At 36.6% G+C, this 21,631-nt stretch overlaps 1 protein-coding gene across 5 annotated transcripts in view; it reads left to right on the top strand.

The window, feature by feature from the left end:
* The window catches only part of Adgrv1 (adhesion G protein-coupled receptor V1), a 609,243-nt gene that overhangs the window by 54,749 nt on the left and 532,863 nt on the right, over positions 1-21,631 (top strand). For 2 of the 5 annotated variants that reach the window (XM_074077092.1, XM_074077096.1), the window contains exons 10-18: positions 1,008-1,184; positions 4,098-4,321; positions 7,010-7,042; positions 9,202-9,328; positions 9,419-9,604; positions 10,374-10,554; positions 12,205-12,368; positions 13,522-13,645; positions 19,205-19,471. In XM_074077092.1, the coding sequence (XP_073933193.1) occupies positions 1,008-1,184; positions 4,098-4,321; positions 7,010-7,042; positions 9,202-9,328; positions 9,419-9,604; positions 10,374-10,554; positions 12,205-12,368; positions 13,522-13,645; positions 19,205-19,471 (1,483 nt within the window). The remainder of the gene's footprint in view (positions 1-1,007; positions 1,185-4,097; positions 4,322-7,009; positions 7,043-9,201; positions 9,329-9,418; positions 9,605-10,373; positions 10,555-12,204; positions 12,369-13,521; positions 13,646-19,204; positions 19,472-21,631) is intronic. The other 3 variants (XM_074077094.1, XM_074077095.1, XM_074077093.1) reach the window with 3 other exon arrangements.

Genomic DNA, 21,631 nt, shown 5'->3' with positions numbered 1-21,631 from the left:
TTCAGGTTTATGACATGTATTGGGAAAATACGAGGACACAGACCCTTAAAGAGCTCTACACATGTCAGGAAGTAAAAATCTGGAACACATATTTGAAGCTTGTAATGAAGTTTTAAGTTTAATGAGAATAGCAGTAGAACTTCAGAACAGGACAGAAGTTTGGAGAATTGAAGGAAATTTCATGGAAGAGGAGGGGAGATTTACCTGATTTTAAGGGTGGGTATCTTTTGAACTTGCAAGATAATGAAGGGAGGAAACTCTAGGTAAGGGGAACACCATTCAAAATTACTATGGTGTCATCTTCATTAATTACAAGGGTGTCGTATTTATACTTGCATTTCTTTACAAACATAGTGATATGTTAAGTTATGATTGGAGTTATGAATGGTGTTCTGATACTGGATTTTGTCTGACAGAGAAGAGGAGTGGATCAGTGAGAGGCAGGAGGTAGGGGTAGTTCTCTGGGATTAGACTTTAAAAAGCTGGATGTAGGTGACAAGGAGAAAAAACCAGTGGTGGTACTGATGATGGTAGTGGTAAGGGAGCATGGAACAGAGATCATTGTCTATTTGGATCTTCGGTCTGCAAGTTGTCTATGTGGTATTTATGTGATGTCCAGTGGCAGTTGGTTATGAGTTGGAGTTTGAGGAAGAGGTCTAGAGAATGTTAAGATTGCATAAATTATAAGATAAAGAGTTCAGGAAGAACCCTGCAAATAATAACTGAGGAGCAGAAGAAGTTTAAGCAGCTAGTGCAGGAGATTGAAAAGAGATAGGGAATGGGGAGGAAGAGAATGAAGTTACCAAGTTGTTGGTAACCTTTTCCCTCCCTCCCTCCCTCCCTCCCTCCCTTCCTCCCTCCCTTCCTTCCCTCTTTTTTGGTACTGGGGTTTGAACTGAGTGCCTTGTGCACGCTAAGCAAGTGCTCTACCACTTGAGCCATGCTCTCACTCGAAGGTTTTCTTAATTTTAAAATTTTTGTCCTCTGTTTTTGTTTGTTTGCTATAGTTGGAAACTGCAGTGTTGGTGGACATATTTCCCCCAATTCCACCTGTAAGCCCTAGATTTGGAAAAATTCAAAATATTTCTTTGCTGGTTACTCCAGCCATTGCAAATGGAGAAATTGGCTTTATTAGTAATATTCCAGTCATTCTACGTGAGCCCGAAGATTCTGCTGCTGAAATGGTAAGTAGGTTCTTTCTTACTGATGTGGTCTAATAAGTTTGAGGTTATGTGTAGATACTATCCTCCTTTTCACTTCCTTTCCTTTCCCTCCCCTCCACTCCGCTCCGCTCCCCTCCGCTCCCCTCTTCTTTTCTTTTCGGTACAGAGAGTTAGCACGCAGAGTTAACATCTTGAAAACCTTTGCTATTTACACCAGGATGTCCATAAGTAACTTGACATAAGTGACTGACGAATGTGTGATTTTTCCATCATTCTTGCTATATTTGATAGAATAAAATTAGAATCAGTCGCTTACGGTGAGAGTAGGCTGTTTAGATGTGATTGGTTTGAAGTGGTCATAGTCAAACGTCCATCTGTTTTTAATGGCCCAGTTGTGGTACCACAGGTGTTCTTGACCTTCTCCATGTCCAAGGACTCCACACGCTGCCTTCAGGTAGGACTGAGGTTGCAGCTCGGGTCTGTGCTTAATGTGGAGGTGATAGTGGGCATGAGATGCTGAGCCTTAGGAATTTTTTTTGTTACATGTAAACTTTTGCATGCACACACACACTCACACCTCAAAGCACATCCACATTTAGAGGACCTTTCCTCCCTGCCAGGGACCCCCACTCCCTGGCCTGGCCATGGTTGGCTTTTGCCAAGTCTCCATCTATCTGGGGGCAGCTCTGTCCTGCTTTGCCACTCCTTGAGCCACAATCTGTCTGAAAATCTCTGCAAGTTCCTCAGATTTAGATTTGATTTAAGTTGGGTTGAGGTTTAGATCAGGAATGAAGAGAGTTTTTATTGTCAAAGCCTCATGTCAAAATATGGTGACTGCAATTTCCTGTGTTTATGTATTAGATTCTGTAAGTGGGCAGAGAAGTTTCATCTTGCAAGATGGTTTTGATTTTCCATATTTTAAAAAGCGCACTGTTTCCTTCTAAAAACTGAAAAAGCATTTAGTTTGTTCTTAGTTTATCATATAAAGCTATATAAATCTACCATTTTAAGTTTTTCCCTTCAAGGAAGTTAGCTTTTAGGAACATTTTTGGACCTAAATTGTTCCCACCTTAGGATAGAGCAGTAAAAGTTCAAATATCTTGCTTTTTTTCTTTGACCCATATACAGCCTGGATCTTGATCACTCCCTCAGGTTAGAGGGGCCAGTCCTGTGTTAATGTTTTTTCTTTTTGTCTTCCCTAAGAATCATACTTTGCCCACTGGTCTCAGTTTCTGACCATTTCTAGCCAAAGTAGCAGAATGGTCACTTAGAAATATCTTCTGTGTTTTTGTTTTTAGCCGAGATAAAAAGCAAAGAACAAAAGATGATAGCTATTGTAGGAGTAGAAAGAGAATGGCATCTCTATGATTGTCTTCACTTATATTCTTTGAAGACTTCATCACAATGTATAGTAAAATTAAAAAAAATTACATATATTTAAAGTGTATTGCATTTGAGTAAAACTAACAAATAGAATTTGTTTCAGAATTATTATAATAGCATCCACGTGTTTATCTTGCACAGTGGTGAGGCAGTTTTCCAGGTTTAATGAGCTCATCCTCACCATGAGCTTGTGAAATCTGGCATTCTTAGCTTCATTTCGCCTGCAGAAATTGAGACCAGAGAGGCTTTAAGTAACCAGAACTCATGATAATGAGTATCTGATTTTATTTTTCCTATATTTATTGCATTGGTTAGAAAGATTTTCTTATTTTGCCTTCTATCACTCTATGGTTCATTTTATATAACACTTTCTAATGTTAATCGTGAAGTTTATTTTCCAATTTAAATTTTCAATTTTTTTTTGGAAAACACGTGATGGGAATTTATTCTTTAGCAAGAGTGTTCTATCTTCATGATTCTCTGGTTTTTAATGTTTGCCTTTTTATTAGGACAAATCCCAGGTCAGACACATTTTTGGGAGGGGGTAATTTTGTAAATAAGTTTTGTGTGTGTGGTTCTGTAGTTTGAACTCAGCACTGCCACTTGAGCCCACAGTCCTTTTTGATTTCTTGTGCTTTTTCAGATAGGGTCTCATGCTTTTGTCCAGGTCAGTCTTGGGCTCTTTTTCTCCTGTTTTTGCCTCTTGAATAGCTGGAGTTCCAGGTGTATACAAACACATTCACCGCGTTCTTTTTCTTTTTTTGGCAGTGTTGGGACTTGAACTCTGGGCCTTGTGTTTGCAATGCAGGTGCTCTACCACTTGAGCCACACACCCTCAGCCCTTTTTCACTTTAGTTATTTTTCAGTTAGGATCTTGTGTTTATGTCTAGGCATAAACAGTGATCCTCCTTACGATTCTTGCATAGCTTGGATGACAGGGGCTTACCATCATGTACTAATTTATTGGTTGAGAAGCAATCTTGTGAAATTTTGCTTTGATGATCCTCTTAATCTCTTCTTCCTGAGAAGCTAGGATTGCAGGCGTGAGCCATCGCACCTGGCATACCTTTTTTTTTTTTTGAGATAAGGTCTCACTAACTCTTTTGGCCAGGCTGGCCTCAAACCACATTCTTCCATCTCTTCTTCCTGAGTAGCTAGGATCACAGGGCCCCACCACACACTCTTTATTTTTTAAATTAGATTCGCAAAAAAAAAAAAAAAAAAAGTATCTAAAACTACTTCTATACTGAAAGAGAAGGCTTTTTCTGTTGTATTTTTGTGGTTTCTATTTTTTGTTTGTTCAGTATTTGTTTTAAGACGGGTCTTGCTATGTAGCCCAGGCTGACCTCGATCTTCCTGCTTCTCTCTGCTTCCCTCTCCCAAGTACTGGGATTAGTGGTGTGTGCAACTGGTCTCAATTGTTTTTAAGGTCATTTCATAGTTTACTTCTTTATATAGAATGCATGTATTTACATATGTGCTTGTACTGACTGCAGATCATATCATTCATCAGCAAACATTTTAGCAGAATTTTTTTTTTTTTTAAATAAGATATACATTCCCTTACATCGGGATGGAACTGATGGCCAGGCTACTGTCTACTGGAGTTTGAAGCCCTCTGGCTTTAATTCACAAGCAGTGACCGTGGATGATATAGGGCCCTTTAATGGCTCTGTGGTGTTTCTATCTGGGCAGAGTGACACAACAATCAACATTACTGTCAAAGGCGACGACATCCCGGAAATGAATGAAACTGTGACACTCTCTCTAGACAGGTAATAATTACCTACCTGGGTAATGTTCAGTAACATTGTATGTTTGAGTTCTCTTAAATAATTTTGATTTTTAATTCTTTTCTCTGTATGAAGTAAAAAAAATGAAGTAAACAGTATTATGCTGTCCTTTAGACTTTTCTGTTCTTTATTGAAGACTTCTGTTTAGACTATGAATATTACTATGCTTTTAGTGAATTTCTGCCCTGTTCTTTATTGTGAAGAAGCAGCAAAGAGAATTAAAAATTAAACAAATCTAAGGGTTCTGAATTTGACAGTTTTTTTTAGTAATTCAGAAAATCCTTTCTAAAAATGAAAAAATACTGTGCTTAATTGATAATGATTTAAAGAAAAACAAAACCAAGGGCCAGGCATAAGTCTCACACCTGTAATCCCAGCTACTGGGGAAGTGTAAGTTGGAGGACTGTGGTTAGAGCCTGACCCTGGTCAAAAACAGGAGACTCAATCTGAAAAATAACAAAAGCAAAAAAGAGCTGGAAGTGTGGCTAAAGTGGCAAAGCCCCTGCCTAGCAAGTGTAAGGCCCTGAATTCAAACTCCAGTACTATAAAAAAAATGTAAAATTAAAACCAATCAATAAAAATCAAACCCACGATTATGTTCTATAGGTCTGTTTATATTAACATTGATATAGATTAGGGAAGATAACGTAAGACTGCATATCCATTTTTACAAACTGAGAATCATAGGTAAATTTATAACATTTTGTGCCATATTCTTTAGGAATGAAGTAGTAAAAATTATTTTATATAATCCTTGGACACTTCTGTGTTTTATTATCAGCTCTTTATTTTTCTTTGAAAGCCTTTTGTCCAAACACACTTTAGAAACCTGAGTACTTTTTATTTTTATGTGAAAGAAAAATGTAGAACACAGAGAACACATTTATTGAGTGGCCATGACTTATTTTGTTTGCTTTTAGAACTGCATTGTATTATTTTCTGCCTTTCTTCCATAAAAAGTGAAAACAAAGCAGCAACAACAGAAGCAAAAGACAAAAACTAAATACAAGCGCATACACAGAGTCTAAATGACATGGACATGATATGATTTTTTAAATTAAATCTTAAGGAATGGCATTTAACATGATAAAAAATCAGTGAAATATAATAAAATGTAAACAGGAAATTGCTTTTTCTTACTTGGGCCTCTTTTAGTTTTAAATTACACTTGGACACCTATTAAGTCAGTGAATAATCTTGAAGAAAAAGAAAATGAATAGTAATTACAAGTCAAAGTTGTGGCCATCTGTAGGAACTTTGCTAGCTCAGCTGAGAGTTTCTGTCTTCAACTAAATGTTTAAAGAATAATTATACTTCCACAACCTCAGTGACTTTATGTTCTTCCAAAATAGTCATTTTTAGTCTTATCACTTGAACATTTGAATTTAAATATAATTTAAAAGTTTTTTTTTTTGCTTTCACTTTTTTCCCTTTTTTTTATGGGGGAAACAGTATATAAGGTAGTGCAAAATCACAGGGCAGAAAATTTCAGAAATTTTCAGTTTTTTTAGAATAGAGGAAATTAATATATATTAAAACATTTTAATACAATTAATAACTAGTATTTGAGCAAGAAAGCACAAATTACATTTAAGTTCAGACATAGTTAAGTAAATGTCAAAATAAAATTTATGAATGAATGTCTATTTTATCAAAATTTCCCTTTAAATTTGCAAATTTTTAACAAAACTTAAGTGAAGCAATGAATGAATGTTAGTAAGGATGACAACAGTCACAATACAATATTGCAACAAAAATAATGACATTTTATTGAGATATACTTTGTAATGTTTTCTTAATATCAAACTTAAATTCTTTGTATTTAAACATAAACAAAAGTTATCCTGACATTAAACAATTTATTACTTTCAACACCATACTAACTTAACAATTCTATTGTTTAATTTTTCCCAAATCAGAAACAATGTTATTATGCCAATTTACTCCAGAAACACTTTAATTATGTGGCATGTAACCCCATATTTATAAATGGTGTCTTGGACTTTAAAAATTAAGCTCAAGGACTTTACATTTTGACATATGCTTTTGAATGCAATTTGAAAATGAAGCATTGGGGATTTGGAAAAGTGTTTAGATTTCCTGATGTAAAGTGGTAATTAAAAGTTATCATGGTATTTTATACCTTCTTGAATATATTCCTGTACAAACAGTGAAAGGTATAGATGTATCGGCTACAGAATTTTAATTTTTCTAACTCAAGGAACAATTGGCTTTAGATCTGAGGATGGATTTTTCTAAAAAGAATAATCCTAATTAAAGCTACTAAGTAATTATAAGTAGCGCTGAATGAGATTTGCTCAGCTGCCATGGTCATAAGTATGTACAGTGCTTAACGGTGCTTGGCAAGTCAGCACCTTGGAGAAGGCCAGGAAAGGAATGTTCTGAGTGGGTCTTGACATGACGGTTGGCCATGGGCTCATCTTCCAAAGTGGGAGCTGCTGAACCTCTTGCTAGCATTTGTCAATAGCAAAGAGCCCTGGGCGTAATTAGCATAAAACAAAAATTACAGGCTCTTGGGGAAAAAAAGAAAGGCTTTCTTTAGGTTTAGTTTTACACTGTCATTCTAAGTGTTTAGCAGTATTAGTGAGATTTTGGCATATGGTGCCTCTGCCTCTTTTCCCCCTCCCACAGTTCTTTCTGTGTTGACAGGGTAGAAACGGAAAGATTTGTCGTGTATTTTGGGTAAGTGTACAAAGAAATGCTTGTCTTGAGTGAGTCAACTTTTTTTTTTTTCAAGTGATTGTTTTTGGACAAGGTTGCCATTCTGCATGATTCTAGGTCTTGAGAGATTTTCCTTGTCCACCTGGCTGTGCATGCTTTGTCTGTACTTTCTTTCTCTGTTGATAATGAGAAGTTTGAGGATTTTATTCCTAAGTTTTAAATTATGAATGTATTTAAAATATTTAAGAATTAGTGCTTTCAACATGTTTTGAAGAATGTAAAATTTTACCTTTCCATACAGTTATATATAACCTAGCGAGCAATTATTATGCTTTATTTGCAAAATTCTTACTCAACATCTTTAATCAATCTTGTAGCTTAATAGATAATCTTAACTCTTCTATTACTTTTCTGAGTTATCTATGCAGTTTCTTGCTTTCATGTCAATTTTTATATAGAACTTTTCAGAATTGACATTTTATGTAAGGGTATCATATTTTAAGAAAGCTTTTAAGTATAAGTTCATTTGTTTAATGCTCAGAGTAGACTTTTATCCAGTTTTCTTGTCTCCTAGCTCATGTGGACACAAAGAAATTTTTTTGCAGTATTGGGGTGTGAACTCAGGGCCTTCATCTTGAGCCACTCCACCAGTCCAGTTTTCTGTGATAGGGGTTTTCAAGATAGGGTCTCACGAGCTATTTGCCTGGGCTGGCTTTGAACTGTGATCCTCCTGATCTGTGCCTCCTGAGTAGCTAGAATTACAGGTGTGAGTCACCAGCACCTAGCAAGAAATTTTAATTAGTGACACTATTGATATTAACGAAATGGAGACAAATTTTCTGTGAAATGCATGATTGAAGTAACAACATAATTCACTGTCCTGTTATTCGGATTATCTCTTCTGAGGTCACTAGCATGCTAGGTATTGGTGGTTGGGTTTCTGAAAGCTAGGGAAGGATGTTAATTCACTTCACTTGATTACATAGGAAGTAAGCTGCCATTTATACATATTTCTACATATTAATTGTGGTTTCATTGTGATTTAAAGGTCTCATCACGAATACTTTTTGGTTCAATAGGAAGTGACATTTGGAAAGGTTTAGAGCAGCTAGATTGAGAATTTTTAAGAGCTTACTGGCTTTTAAACCCTCAGAACTCTGCACTCTCTTTGATCATTCTAATTATACACTGAGCATAAAACCCAGAAATAAAAAACTTTAATATGTTCTTTTGATATGTATGTGTGTGTATATATATATATATATGAATTGTTATGTCAGCATCTCAGATCCATTTTTTTCCTTTCTTATATGTCCTACATTTTCTTAAAAAAATGCTTGATGTTAAAATTGAGGCAAATACAAAGTATTTAAAAGCCACAAAGTGGGACAGGGAGGGGGCAAAGGAGGTAAACGAACCAATGTACAATATAAGTCTAGTTGGAATTATCACAATGAATCCCCCCTGTACAATGAATATATCCTAATTAAAAAAAGGGAGAGAAAAGATCCTAGAGAAAACCATCATACCCCCCCAAAAAGATTAATCATAATTATATTTATTTTTAGTTGCTGTGACTTGCTTTAGTCTGTGTAATTATCCAGTTTGTATGCACCCTTACTCAATTACTATAGTTTTATTTAATAAGGTTTTAGAAGACATTCAAGTGTATATAAAATTAAAACACAGGATTGTTTTATATATATATACATATATATATATATATATGTATATATATATATGTATGCACATATGTTTTTTTCAGAGAAGTTTAACTCCCACTGGCTGTCAGTTTGTTTAAATACATTTTATAATGACATATTACAAATTACATTTTTCCAAAACTGGAATAATATCTTTAATTTTTGATACTTTATATAAATGAAATATATTTACAACTTGTGGTTACTGTATTCTTGGTGTACATAGGCTATTTGTTCAGTCAAATTAAAAAAGATATAAAGATATAAGGCATTCAGAAATAGTTTCACCATAAGTATTTTGAGTAAACTGTTTTGGTCTTAAGTTATTTTAAGATATGAAAATTTACTTTAAGGTTTAATTTCTAATTACTTTCCTTCTCATTATTTGGAAGAGTCGTAAATATTGCTTTCTAAGCCTGCAATACGCACTACAGTACTGTAGGTAGCAGGTGCCTTCTCTCCCCTCTACTTCCCCAGAGCTAATGTGGAAAATCAAGTGCTGAAATCTGGATATACGAGCCGTGACCTCATTATTTTGGAAAATGATGATCCTGGGGGAGTTTTTGAATTTTCTCCTACTTCTAGAGGACCTTATGTTATAAAAGTAAGTATAAAATTTCATTCTGTGCTCACAACTTCAGAAGAAATGATCTAAAAGGATTTAAATTTTTGTGGATTTTTTTTTTTTTTTAAGGAAGGAGAATCTGTAGAGCTCCACATTACTCGATCCAGGGGGGCTCTGGTTAAACAGTTTCTGCACTACCGAGTAGAGCCACAAGACAGCAATGAATTCTATGGCAATATGGGGGTACTGGAATTTAAACCTGGGGAAATGGAAATAGTAATCACCTTGCTAACAAGATTGGATGGCATACCAGAGGTACCTGAGTTTGTTTTCTCCTCATGCTTTTGTGGAAAATTGATAGTCTTTGGTATATTATAAATATAAATATTTTGAACATGGGCAAAAAGGCATAAGAAGGGTTGAAAAGTATCTATGTTTGGAAAAATTTTAAAGAGAAATTTAAAAAGCGAAGTAAGATTTATTTATATTAGAATAGTGTATTTTTGTCCTACAAAGAAAAATACTAAATACATCAAACAACCTGAGGCTTCCAATGTGTGATTTGGTTTCATTTCCTTTAATCTTTATGTTACGCTTTATTTTATGTGATCTGTATTAACTGAACTTTTAATGGTGTAGGCTGGAACTGAAATTTTACTGTAAAATTACTTTTTTTTAAAGGAAATAAATTGAAGTTTAAAAGGAGATAAATTTATGGAACCAGATGTAATTCTACTTACACTTCAGTGTATTTAATGCATTTCAATGGTTTTAAGTTAATTTTGTTTCTTTTATCCTTACTAGTTTAAGTGACTACCAGATCATCAGTGATTCTGACTTCATACTATTATAGAATAATATCATTTATCTTTTTCCTTCTAAGTGATGTGTATTTATATCTTGTAACTCTTTACTAATAGGCAAATGCTAAAATATTTTGGGAGTAATATCATCTCTTTTCTCTTATTAGTGAGTGGTATGTTTCTGAAAAGATGAATATATTAATATTCTTGAATGTGTGCATATTTTCTGTGTTGTACAAATGTCATCTTTACATTTTTCCTAATTGGCATATTCATTGCAGTTGGATGAGCACTATTGGGTGGTCCTCAGCAGCCATGGTGAAAGAGAGAGCAAGTTGGGAAGTGCCACGGTTGTCAACATAACAATTCTAAAAAATGATGATCCTCATGGAATTATAGAATTTGTTTCTGATAACCTAACTGTGACGATAAATGAAAGCAAAGGAGATGATATCTATAGTGGTAATTTATTCTGGCTGTGATATTTTATTTCTACTCATTGAATAGGAAATTAAACATTTTTAAAGTTTTCTTTAGGAACTAGTTATTTAAAAAATTTAAATAATAGACTTTATTTTTTAGAACAGTTTTAGATTTGTAGAAAAATTGACAAGAAAATACAGAAAGTTCTTAAAGGCACTGCATCCAGTTTTCTCTATTAATTTTTTATTAGTATGGCATGTTAATCAGATTTCTGTTACTATAACAAATACCTGAGATCATCAGCTTATAAAGAGACGAGGTATATTTTGGCTCATGGTTTTGAAGGTTTCAATCCATGATTGACCAGCCTTATTGCTTTGGGGCCTGAAGCAAGGCAGCATATCATGACAGGGAGTGCATGGTGAAGCAAAACTATTTACCTTAAGGCAGGGATGGGAAAGAGAGGAGGAGGAAGCAACTTAGGTCCCAATATCCCTTTCCAATAACTGGAAGATCTCCTTCTAGTCCCCACCTCTTAAAACTTCCACCACTTCCACATTGTACCAGGCTGGGAGCCAAGCCTTGAGTACATGGGCCTTTGAGAGACATTTCAGAGCCAAAGTCTAGTGAATGGTATATTTGTAACAATTAATGAACCAATACATGGTCACTATCTAAAGTCTATACTTCATTCGGATAATGTTAATTTTTACCTAATCTCTTTTTCCTGTTGCAAGATCCCATCTAGGATACCCTCTTAATATGATATCATGACTCAGGCTTCTCTTGGCTGTCACAATTTCTCTCACTTTCCTTGTTTTGATGACCATGACAATTTTAAGGGAACATGTGAAGGCCAGGTGTTATGCAGGATGTCTTTCTATTGGAATTTATGTTTTTCTCATGATCAGACAGGGGTTGTGCTTTTTTAGGAGTAGGACTACAGAGGTCAAGTCCCATGTTTATCACATCATTTCAAGGGTGTATAACTATCAACGTGACTTATTGCTCTATCACCCAGGGGTTAAGGGGCTTCTCCACAGTTATTTTAAGTTGTCCATTCTGCCTCAGCAATTACATGTAGTACAGAAGTTAGTATTTAAAAAATTATATTTAGGATTGCTATTTTATTTCTTACATAATATGTATATCACTATAGTGATGACTTCAATTATATTTTAATTTCAGTTAACCATATGCAGTGCAACGCAAACACTCAGGAATGAATCAATTCAAGTAGGGAAAGCATTAAAACTAAGAGTTACTGCTGGGAAACTGTTGCAGTGGTAGGAAATGAGAAATATTTTATTTTTAAAGCAGTGTCTATCTCGGTAAAAAAAATCACTCTGAGTGTATAAGTCAAGCTTTCTCTAAATGCCTCAACAGATATCCTTATGGGACTTTCTGATAGCTGTACCTAATTAATCACCATTCTGTTCCTATTCCTCTGACTCTTAAAATCCAAAATGGTGATGGAAACTATTGAGTCCATTTATACTATTAATTGTACATCTACAGAAGAATAGGCTAGTATATTTTCATATGACCCTCAGAGGATAGGCTGAGCAGATAATAAGCTTTTATTAAAAAGAAGTATTATTTTTAATTTTGTGAGTAATTTCATGTTTAAAAGTTTAACATATACTCATATATATATGTATATACATTTTGTATGTTTGTATTTTACAGCTGTTTATGGAGTTGTAAGAAATCGAGGCAACTTTGGTGATGTCACTGTATCGTGGGTGGTTAGTCCAGACTTTACACAAGATGTATCTCCTGTGCAAGGGACAATTTTCTTTGGAGACCAGGAATTTTCAAAAAATATCATCATTTACTCCCTTCCAGATGAGGTAAATGCTTTTCTAAGTGTAGTTACTTCATCATTATTTTCTTTGTTGTTGTTTGCTTTCTTGAGTGCTGGGGATAAAACTCAGGGCCTTGTGTATTCTAGGCAAGTGCTTCTCCAATTGAACTAACATTCCTAGCTCTATCACTGTTTTTGTTAAATACTTAAACACTTGGCAATATGTTCTATGATAAAGAGCTTAAGTGTGACAATGTCAATGCTATTTTTTGGTTTTCCTGAAGATGTGTTTCATTCTAGGACTGATAATGGTCAGTAACCCTCTCTCATGTCAAATATCAGGGATTTGTAGTTTTGGGAGAGGTTAAACCCTTGGCTTATGCTTTCGGCCCTCTGAAGAGAAGCAAGTGCACTATGGTGCACTCTGAGAATCAGGACATTGCAGTGTAGGGATCATATATTCAACATGGTGCTTCATCGTATTGATAATAAAGAGAAAGAACTTAGTAACAATGGAGAATGAAACTTTCTCAGCCGGCTGTACTTAGAACAGCTATGAAGGCCTACCTTTTTCCCCACAGAACTATCCCTCCCAACACAAAATTCCAGCACTCTTCTGTTTTATGGTAAGGAGATGAGTAACTCACATGGATGATGTGAATGAGAAACAGTGTGCACCCGGAGATCCATTTAGGCTCAGGGATGAGGGACTCTTATCTTGTTGGGACATGGAAGTAAGGTCCTCATGACCCTCTCATGTGAAACCTCCATGAAGCTTTTAAAAGGCCTTTGAGAGCTGCCTGAGTTTAGTGACTATTACAAACTCTTCTAAATGTGCCAAAAAGTTATTTTTCTATCCCATGTTTTTCCTTATAGGCAGTGTTTCCCATTTTCTTAAGAAATGTAAGCTAGCTATGCAGTATATCAATTTTTTACCATACATATGGCAAAATATATTTCCATTACATTGTATAGTTAGTCAATATAAAGTGGCCATTTGACTGACTGCACCTTAAAATAACAATTTTTTGGGAAGGTCTGAATCTTACAGGAATACTTGAGGAAACTTCTGTCTTATAAATTGTGAACATTAGCATTCTTAAGAGAGCTTTATAAAAAAGAGAGCAATAATTTAGGAATATATGATATAATTATAGGTCTTATTCACTTGACTTAAACTGTGTAACATTTTCTAAAAGATTCCAGAGGAAATGGAAGAATTTATTATTACCCTCCTTAATGCTGCTGGAGGAGCTAGATTGGGAAATAGAACAACTGCAACTCTGAGGATTGAAAGAAATGATGACCCCATATATTTTGCAGGTGGTATTGCTATCTCACTTGTGTGAGTTTATTCTTTCTTAAATAGTACATATATTTAAAAATAATTGTTACCTGTGCATTTTCAACAAAGTATAATCAATGTTTATTTAAATATGACTTCATGGCTCGTTTGATGGGTGTTACTGATTCTGTGAAGTTTATTTATTTATTTATTTATTTTTTGTGTTGATGGTGTTTATCTTTATGTGACTATGTCCTGTCTGATCTGGAAACCAAACAAAAGGCAAGTATAATTAAATAAGCCCCTCAAATATTACACAAACGTAAAGAAGCTTTTTGTAGATCTGAGCTAATAATTTTATGCTGACTAAGTGTTCTTTATTGACTGGCCACTACCAGTTTATAGGCTAATTGCTCTTTACAAGACTGAAACACTTACATGTGGCGGAAGATACAGTGAAGGAGTTTTATATGATATGAAAAACATTTTTTCTGTGAGCTCCACTCCATCACTACCTAAATTATCTGACAGACAGGAGAAAATAATGTTAAAAAACCATTCTTCCTCTGAATTGGTACATTTACTAGAGAGTCATTGATCCCTGGAACTGTTGACAAATCACAACTAGAAAAAAAAATTATTCCCAACAATGAGAATGGGAATAAGATTGTACATTTCCTAGCACATGGAACTTTTTAAAAAAAATTATTCATTTATTCACATGTGTGTACATTGTTTGGGTCATTTCTCCCTCGTGCCTCCCTCCCCCACCTTTTCTCCCCGCTCCCTCCTTACTTCCAGGCAGATGCTGTTCTGCCCTTATCACTAATTTTGTTGAAGAAAAGACATAAGCATAGTAATGAAGATACAATGTTTTTGCCAGTTGAATTAAGGATAACTATACAGAAATATTCCTAGCATTGCTTTCGTGTACATCTCTAACTGATCTTTACACTGGTTACTGAACCCCTTCTCATGTTAACCTCTGTTGCTTTAAGGTTTCTATATTAATTCATCTGGAGTGGGGACATCAAACGCTTTCATATTATGGGTTTTTACCTATTCCTGTATCTCCCGTATGTGCTCTCCCCTTGTCATGTGATCCACGTCCAACCACATTGCTGTATTTGCCCTAGATCTAAAGTCTGCATATGAGGGAGAGTATACGATTTTTGGTCTTCTGAGCCTGGCTGACCTCGCTCAGAATGTTGTTCTACAGTTCCATCCGTTTGTCTGCAAATGATAAGCTTTCATTCTTCTTCATGGCTGAGTAAAATTCCGTTGTGTACAAGTACCACATTTTCTTAGTCCATTCATCAGTAGTGGGGCATCTTGGCTGTTTCCATAACTTGGCTATTGTGAATAGCACCGCAATAAACATGGGTGTGCATGTGCCTCTGGAGTAACCTGTGTTGCATTCCTTTGGGTATATCCCCAGCAGTGGGATTGCTGGATCATATGGCAGGTCTATGTTTAGATTTTTAAGAAGCCTCCAAATTTTTTTTCAGAGTGGTTGCACTAGCTTGCATTCCCACCAGCAGTAGACTAGGGTTCCTTTTTCCCACATCTTCGCCAACACATGTTGTTGGTGGTGTTTTTGATGATGGCTATTCTAACGGGTGAGGTGGAATCTTAGTGTGGTTTTGAATTACATTTTGTTTATGGCTAGAGATGGTGACTATGTTTTCATGTGTTTTTTTAGTCATTTGAATTTCTTCTTCTGAGAAAGTTTTGTTTAGTTCAGTTGCCCATTTCTTAATTGGTTCACTGATTTTGGGAGAGTTTAGTTTCTTAAGTTCCTCTATATTCTGGTTATCAGTCCTTTGTCTGATGTATAGCTGGCAAATATTTTCTCCCACTCTGTGGTTGGTCTCTTCAGTTCAGATACAATTTCTTTTGTTGTGCAGAAGCTTTTTAATTTTATGAAGTCCCATTTTTCCATCCTTTCTCTTAGTTGATGGGCTGCTGGGATTCTATTGAGGAAGTTTTTGCCTATACCTATTAGTTCCAGAGTGTTTCTTGCTCCTTCCTGTAGTAACTTCAGAGTTTCAGGTCTGATATTTAGGTCCTTGATCCATTTTGAGTTGATACTAGTACAAGGTGATAGACATGGATCTAGTTTCAGTTTCTTGCACATGGGTAACCACTTTTCACAGCAACATTTGTTGAAGAGGCTGTCTTTTCTCCATCGTATATTTTTGGCACCTTTGTCAAAAATGAGGTGGGTATAGTTGTATGGATTCTTATCCAGGTCCTCTATTCTGTTCCACTGGTCTTCATGTCTGTTTTTGTGCCAGTACCATGCTGTTTTTATTGGTATTGCTTTGTAATATAGTTTGAAGTCAGGTATTGTGATACCTCCAGCATTGCTCTTTTTGCTGAGTATTGCCTTGGCTATTCGCGGTCTCTTGTGTTTCCAAATGAACTTTAGGCAGATTTTTCAATCTCAGTGATGAAAGTCATTGGGATTTTGATGGGAATTGCATTAAACATGTAGATTGCTTTCAGTAGTATAGCCATTTTTACTATGTTGATTCTACCAATCCGTGAACACGGGAGATCTTTCCACCTTCTGTAATCTTCCTTGATCTCTTTCCTCAGGAGTTTGTAATTCTCCCTGTAGAGGTCATTCACACCCTTTGTTAAATTTACTCCTAGGTATTTGATTTTTTTTTGAGGCTATTGTGAATGGAATTGTTTCCATATATTCCTTCTCAGTTTGTTCGTTGTTGGTATATAGAAAAGCTAATGATTTTTGTAGGTTGATTTTGTATCCTGCCACCTTACTATAGCTGTTTATGGTGTCTAAGAGTTTTTGGGTAGAGGTTTTTGGGTCTTTAAGCTATAGGATCGTGTCATCTGCAAATAAGGGTATTTTGACAGTTTCTTTACCTATTTGTATTCCTTTTATTTCTTCTTCTTGCCTAATTGCTCTGGATAGAAATTCTAGTACTATGTTGAATAGGAGTGGGGATAGTGGGCACCCTTGTCTCATTCCTGATTTTAGGGGCATGGTTTCAGTTTTTCTTCATTATGTATGATGTTGGCTGTAGGTTTGTCATATATAGCTTTACAATGTTGAGGTGCATTCCTTCTATTCCTAGTTTTCTTTTTTTTTTAAACAGGGTTAATTCACTTTATTATTTTTATATTTTTAAAAAAATCCTATGTCGTAGCCACAGCTGGAGCCTGGGTCCTCTAAGATGGTCAGTGAATTCCTGATAGGGAGACTTGGTGAACAAGGTCCCTTTCCAGAGGTTGGGGGTCAAGTAGCTGTAGGTCTTGGAGATGGCATGCATCAAAGGTGGCCTTAGCAAAGTTGCCCAGGGTGGCAGTGCAGCCCCTGGCTGAAGTGTAGCAGTCATCAATACCAGCCATCATCAGTAGCTTCTTGGGCACAGGAGCCGACACGATGCCAGTGCCCCTGGGGGCAGGGATGAGATGCACCAGCACAGAACCAAAGCGGCCTGTCACCTTGCATTTTTTTTTCTTAGAGCTTTTATCATAAAGTGTTGGATCTTGTCAAATGCTTTTTATGCATCTATTGAGATGATCAAGTGGTTTTTGTATTTGCTTCTGTTGATGTGCTATATTACATTTATAGATTTGCATATTTTGAACCCCCCCTGCATCCCTGAGATGAAGCTGACTTGGTCGTGGTGAATGATCTTCCTGATGTGTTGTTTTGTTGGAGTTGGGTCTGGGTATCCATTTTCTTCATTTCACTCTAAATCCTGTACTACTTTACTTTTGGAGGGAAAATGGTTTCCATCCCTTTTTCTTCTTCCCATATTTCCACTAGGTACTGTTTCTGTCCCTGGGCTATGTGTAATTTAGTATTAGCTGGGTTACAATATTAATACTAACAAAACCAAGAGAGAAGGATAAAAAAGAGAAAGAGAATGAAAGATAAGAGAGAAGAGAGGAAAAAAAAAGGGAGATATGGTGGGTGATCAAACAGCAAACCAGACAACCAAACCCTTAAAGAATGGGAAAAAAAAAAAATCACCAGTTCTGGAACAGTAGATTTGCAGTCTTAGTTCTGATGTTACTCCTTTAGCAGCCCAGTCCTGTCTGTGTGTGTCTCTTAGGCAGGTTTGGAGCCCTCTAGTGGCGGCCTGAGCTTGAGCCTGGTGTACGGTTATCTGGCAAACCTGTAGAGCTGGGGCTTGGCTCAGCGTGAAGGATGGGATCCCAGCGGGGCAGGGATCCAGCAGGGCCCCCAGGGGTGGGGATCCTGGTGGGGCGTGGCTCTGGTCATCCCACGCGGAGCTGGGGCCCAGCAGGTCCTGAGGGGCAAGGAGTCCCAAGGGAGAAGATCCCCTGAGTGTGGATCCGGTGTGGAGCTGGGGCCCAGCATGGCCCAGGGGTGGGAATCCCAGTGGTGCATGGATCTGGTGCGTGACTGGGGCCTGGCACGGCTCAAGGTGTGGAGAGCTTGGTGGGGCATAAATCCGGCACAGGACTGGGACCCGGCATGACCTGAGGAGCGGAGAGCTGGGCTTAGTGGAGCAGGGACTCTGCAGGCCTATGGGGCGGGACTTGGCAGGCTGGGTGTTATTTTATTAGATCCTGGCGTGGAGAAGCCTTCCACGATCTAGGGGTTTAGAGTACTTTAGGCTCTCCCCTGGTGCTTTACCTCAGCCAACTGCGTCTCCATCATCTCAGCAGAGTCCCTGGTTCAGGGAGCTCCTGTGGTCTGTGGCTGTGTCTAGTCGCTATCTTGGATCTCTTCTGTTTGAAGTTTAAACAAAATTTTTAAAGACTTTGTAAAGCAGGCATTTTTACTATTTGAGCCATACCTCCAGTTTTAAAGACTTTGTGAAGCAAAAAGAAAATAACTTAAGTCCTGTTTTGTTAGCTTTACTTCCTCCTTTCAAATTTCATGGGATTTCCTTTCCTTCATGTAGTAAACAAAACACTTCCTGGTGATCAACTCCAATACAGAGTCTGGCAGATTCAGGGTCTGTTATTGTAGTTAGTAGATGATGACCACTTACTACAGTAGCTAAAATTTAATGGACATATTAAATTTTTGTTACTTTACTGCTTTCTTTAGTACTGTGTTGTGCCACCTGAGGCATCTTTTAATTTTATTATTTACATTCAATTCTTACTTAAATCCTTTTTTTTTTTACAGGCTATAAATAAGCAATTTGTTAAGATAGGAGCCTTATAAACCTCCTGAATTTTAGGAGGTTAACAAGGCTTCAGCTAATACGTACTTTTGCTCAGACTTCTGCCAATGGTGGTAACAAAAGTAAAACATAAGATATTTGAGTCTGTTCTCAAGGAACTTATACACTCAACTTAAAAATAAAGTATATGAAATTGTAGTCAGAGAATTTCAAATAGTATATAATTTATGGACGATTGGGTGCTGAAGACAGTGGATTTTGTGGGCAGTAAGGCAAGAGGAAGACCACGATTGTTGAAGTAATCAAAGGGGCCTCATGTCAGAGTTGGGAGCAGAGTTGATTTTAAACAAAGACAGTGTGTAAAGTACTTCTTGTACATGGCAGGGAGGAAAGAGTACTCTGAAAATATGGAGATGGAATCAGAAAAGCTCATGTGTTTCTTCTTTATGAATATTTCAGAACCTCGTGTAGTGAGGGTTCAGGAAGGTGATACTGCCAACTTTACAGTTCTCAGAAATGGATCTGTTGATATTACCTGTACTGTCCAATATGCTACTGTGGATGCAAAGGCTTCAGCAAAAGAGGGAGACTTTGTTCCTGCTGCAAAAGGAGAAACCATTGTTTTTGAGGTTGGCAGTACAGAGCAGAGCCTATCTGTATATATTAATGAAGATGGTATCCCAGAAACAGAGGAGCACTTTTATATTATGCTCTTTAATTCAACAGGTAAGGAAATTTTATTGTTATGGTAGATCTGTTCAGCACTTTACTAAGATGACATTAAGCACCATTGTCCAGTGGTCATGCCGGGAAGTGCTTTACCATTTTCTGTCACTGTTGATGGGCAAAATTATTTGTTCCATTGCTGAGGAATGGGATGAAGAATATAGGTGTTGAACCTTCATGTCCCGTGTGAATCAGCTTTCTGTCACTGACAAATTACTGAGAAAATCAACTTACAGGAGGAAGGAGTTATTTTGGCTCATGGTGTCAGAGGTTTCATCCAGTGGTTGATTCGTTCTATTGTTTCTGGGCCTGTGGTTAAACAGAGTATCGTGGTGGGGAGGGAGTGGCAATGAAATCTGTTTACCTCATGGAAAGTAGGAAACAGAGAGAGAGAAAGGATCCATGGACAAGATATAGTCTCTAAGAGCATGCATCCAGGGACCTCCTCCTAAGTTTCCATCATCTCCCAAAAGCCCACAAAATTAAGAAACTTTAGTGGTCAATTTCCTCATGATCTAGTCATTTCCCAAAAGCCCATATGCTGGCAAGCAAGCCTTTAGTACCTGGCTTTTGGGAGACATTTTAGATCCAAACAACAACCTGTACCATATATGATATGGTATTATCTGTAACCTTTTTTCAACATGACAAAAATTGAAAGTTCTGATATTATATAAAAAACAGAAATCTTAGTGCCAAAAGCAGTGGGTGTTAGGAATATGCCTGCTCTAGGCTTTCCTAAGTTATCCAATAGCTTAAGAGATCAGTATTTTGTAACTTTTTTTCCTACAAGCAAGAGCTCATATACTTGGTTGGAAAGTTAATTCTTTGGGCAGCTGACTCCCAACTGGCAGTTTGGTAATTCTCTGGAGCTCTGGCTAAAATGAATGACAGTCTACAAGGGAGAAAGATGTGCTTTTCCTTTTCCATATTATAAATGAAGCAGAATGTTTTACTCCACTGTTTGCAGCCTGACCATTTTTTGACCCCATCTTCATTAAATTGCAAGATCTGTAGCCTATCTTGATATTTGTTTTATTCTTTTAAAACTACAGAAGCTTTTTCCTTTGAACCTTTTGAGAGAAAGAGATACAATGCCCTATCACCATCAAGTACATTCCTGTGTGTTTTCTATAAAGACATTCTCATATATAGCCACAATATAACCATCAAAATCAGGAAGTTAACATCAATGCAATCACTGCTTCAGACCTCATTGAAATTTCCCCATTTAGTCTTGATAGTGTCCGTTCTAGCAAAATCATCTTTTGCTGAATTATGCATTACATTTATTTATAATCTCCTTCTAATCTCTTTAATCAGAGTAACTCCTCAGTTTTTCCTTGGCTTAACAATATAGAAGACTTCAAGCTAGAATGTACCTCATTTTGAGTTTACTTGATGTTTCCTTCTTATTAGATTCAGGTTTTGCATCCTTGTAGGAATTTCACGGAAGTGATTTTGTGTTCTTACCAGATCTATTTAATTGTCACATGATTTCAATTTGTTCCTTCATATGATATTCATTTTGACTATGATTAAGATTACAACCTCTAGGCTTATTTAATATATTTTGTCTCATTGTAATTATAAATAATTTGTGAGGAATTACTTTGAAACTTTGTAATATCCTATTACTCATAAATTTGCATTTTTTTCCACTGATATATTTATCAATATGGATTTATAACTTCTATTTAGTTCAGTGGGTTATTTTTCTTTAATGTAATTATTTTCATGGCCACATTGTCCCATACTTGACTAGTGGTAACCTATCCAATATGACTGTCTCCCTTCTCCTCCTCCCTTGGCAATGCTGGTGGTTGAACTCAGGGTCTTGTGCTTGCTAGGCAGGCACTCTACTGCTTGAACTATTCTACCAGTTCCTTTTGCTTTGGTTACTTTTGAAATAGAGTCTCATTTTTTCCCCTGGGCTGGCCTGGATCATGGTTCTTCTATTTATGTTTCCTGCATAACTGGGAAGAAAGGCTCATGCTACCGTTTTTGGTTGAAATGGAATCTTTATGGAACTTTCTAGAATGGGAACTTTTTGCCTGGGCTAGTCTCAAACCATGACACTTCTAATCTCTGCCTCCTGAGTAGCTGGGGTTACAGACCCAGCTACCACACCCAAACTGATTTGACATGTCCTTATTGCTT

This window comes from Castor canadensis, chromosome 6 (genome assembly GCF_047511655.1).
Source record: "Castor canadensis chromosome 6, mCasCan1.hap1v2, whole genome shotgun sequence".
Classification (NCBI taxonomy): Eukaryota; Metazoa; Chordata; class Mammalia; order Rodentia; family Castoridae; genus Castor; species Castor canadensis.
This window is presented reverse-complemented; position numbering and strand designations above follow the sequence as displayed.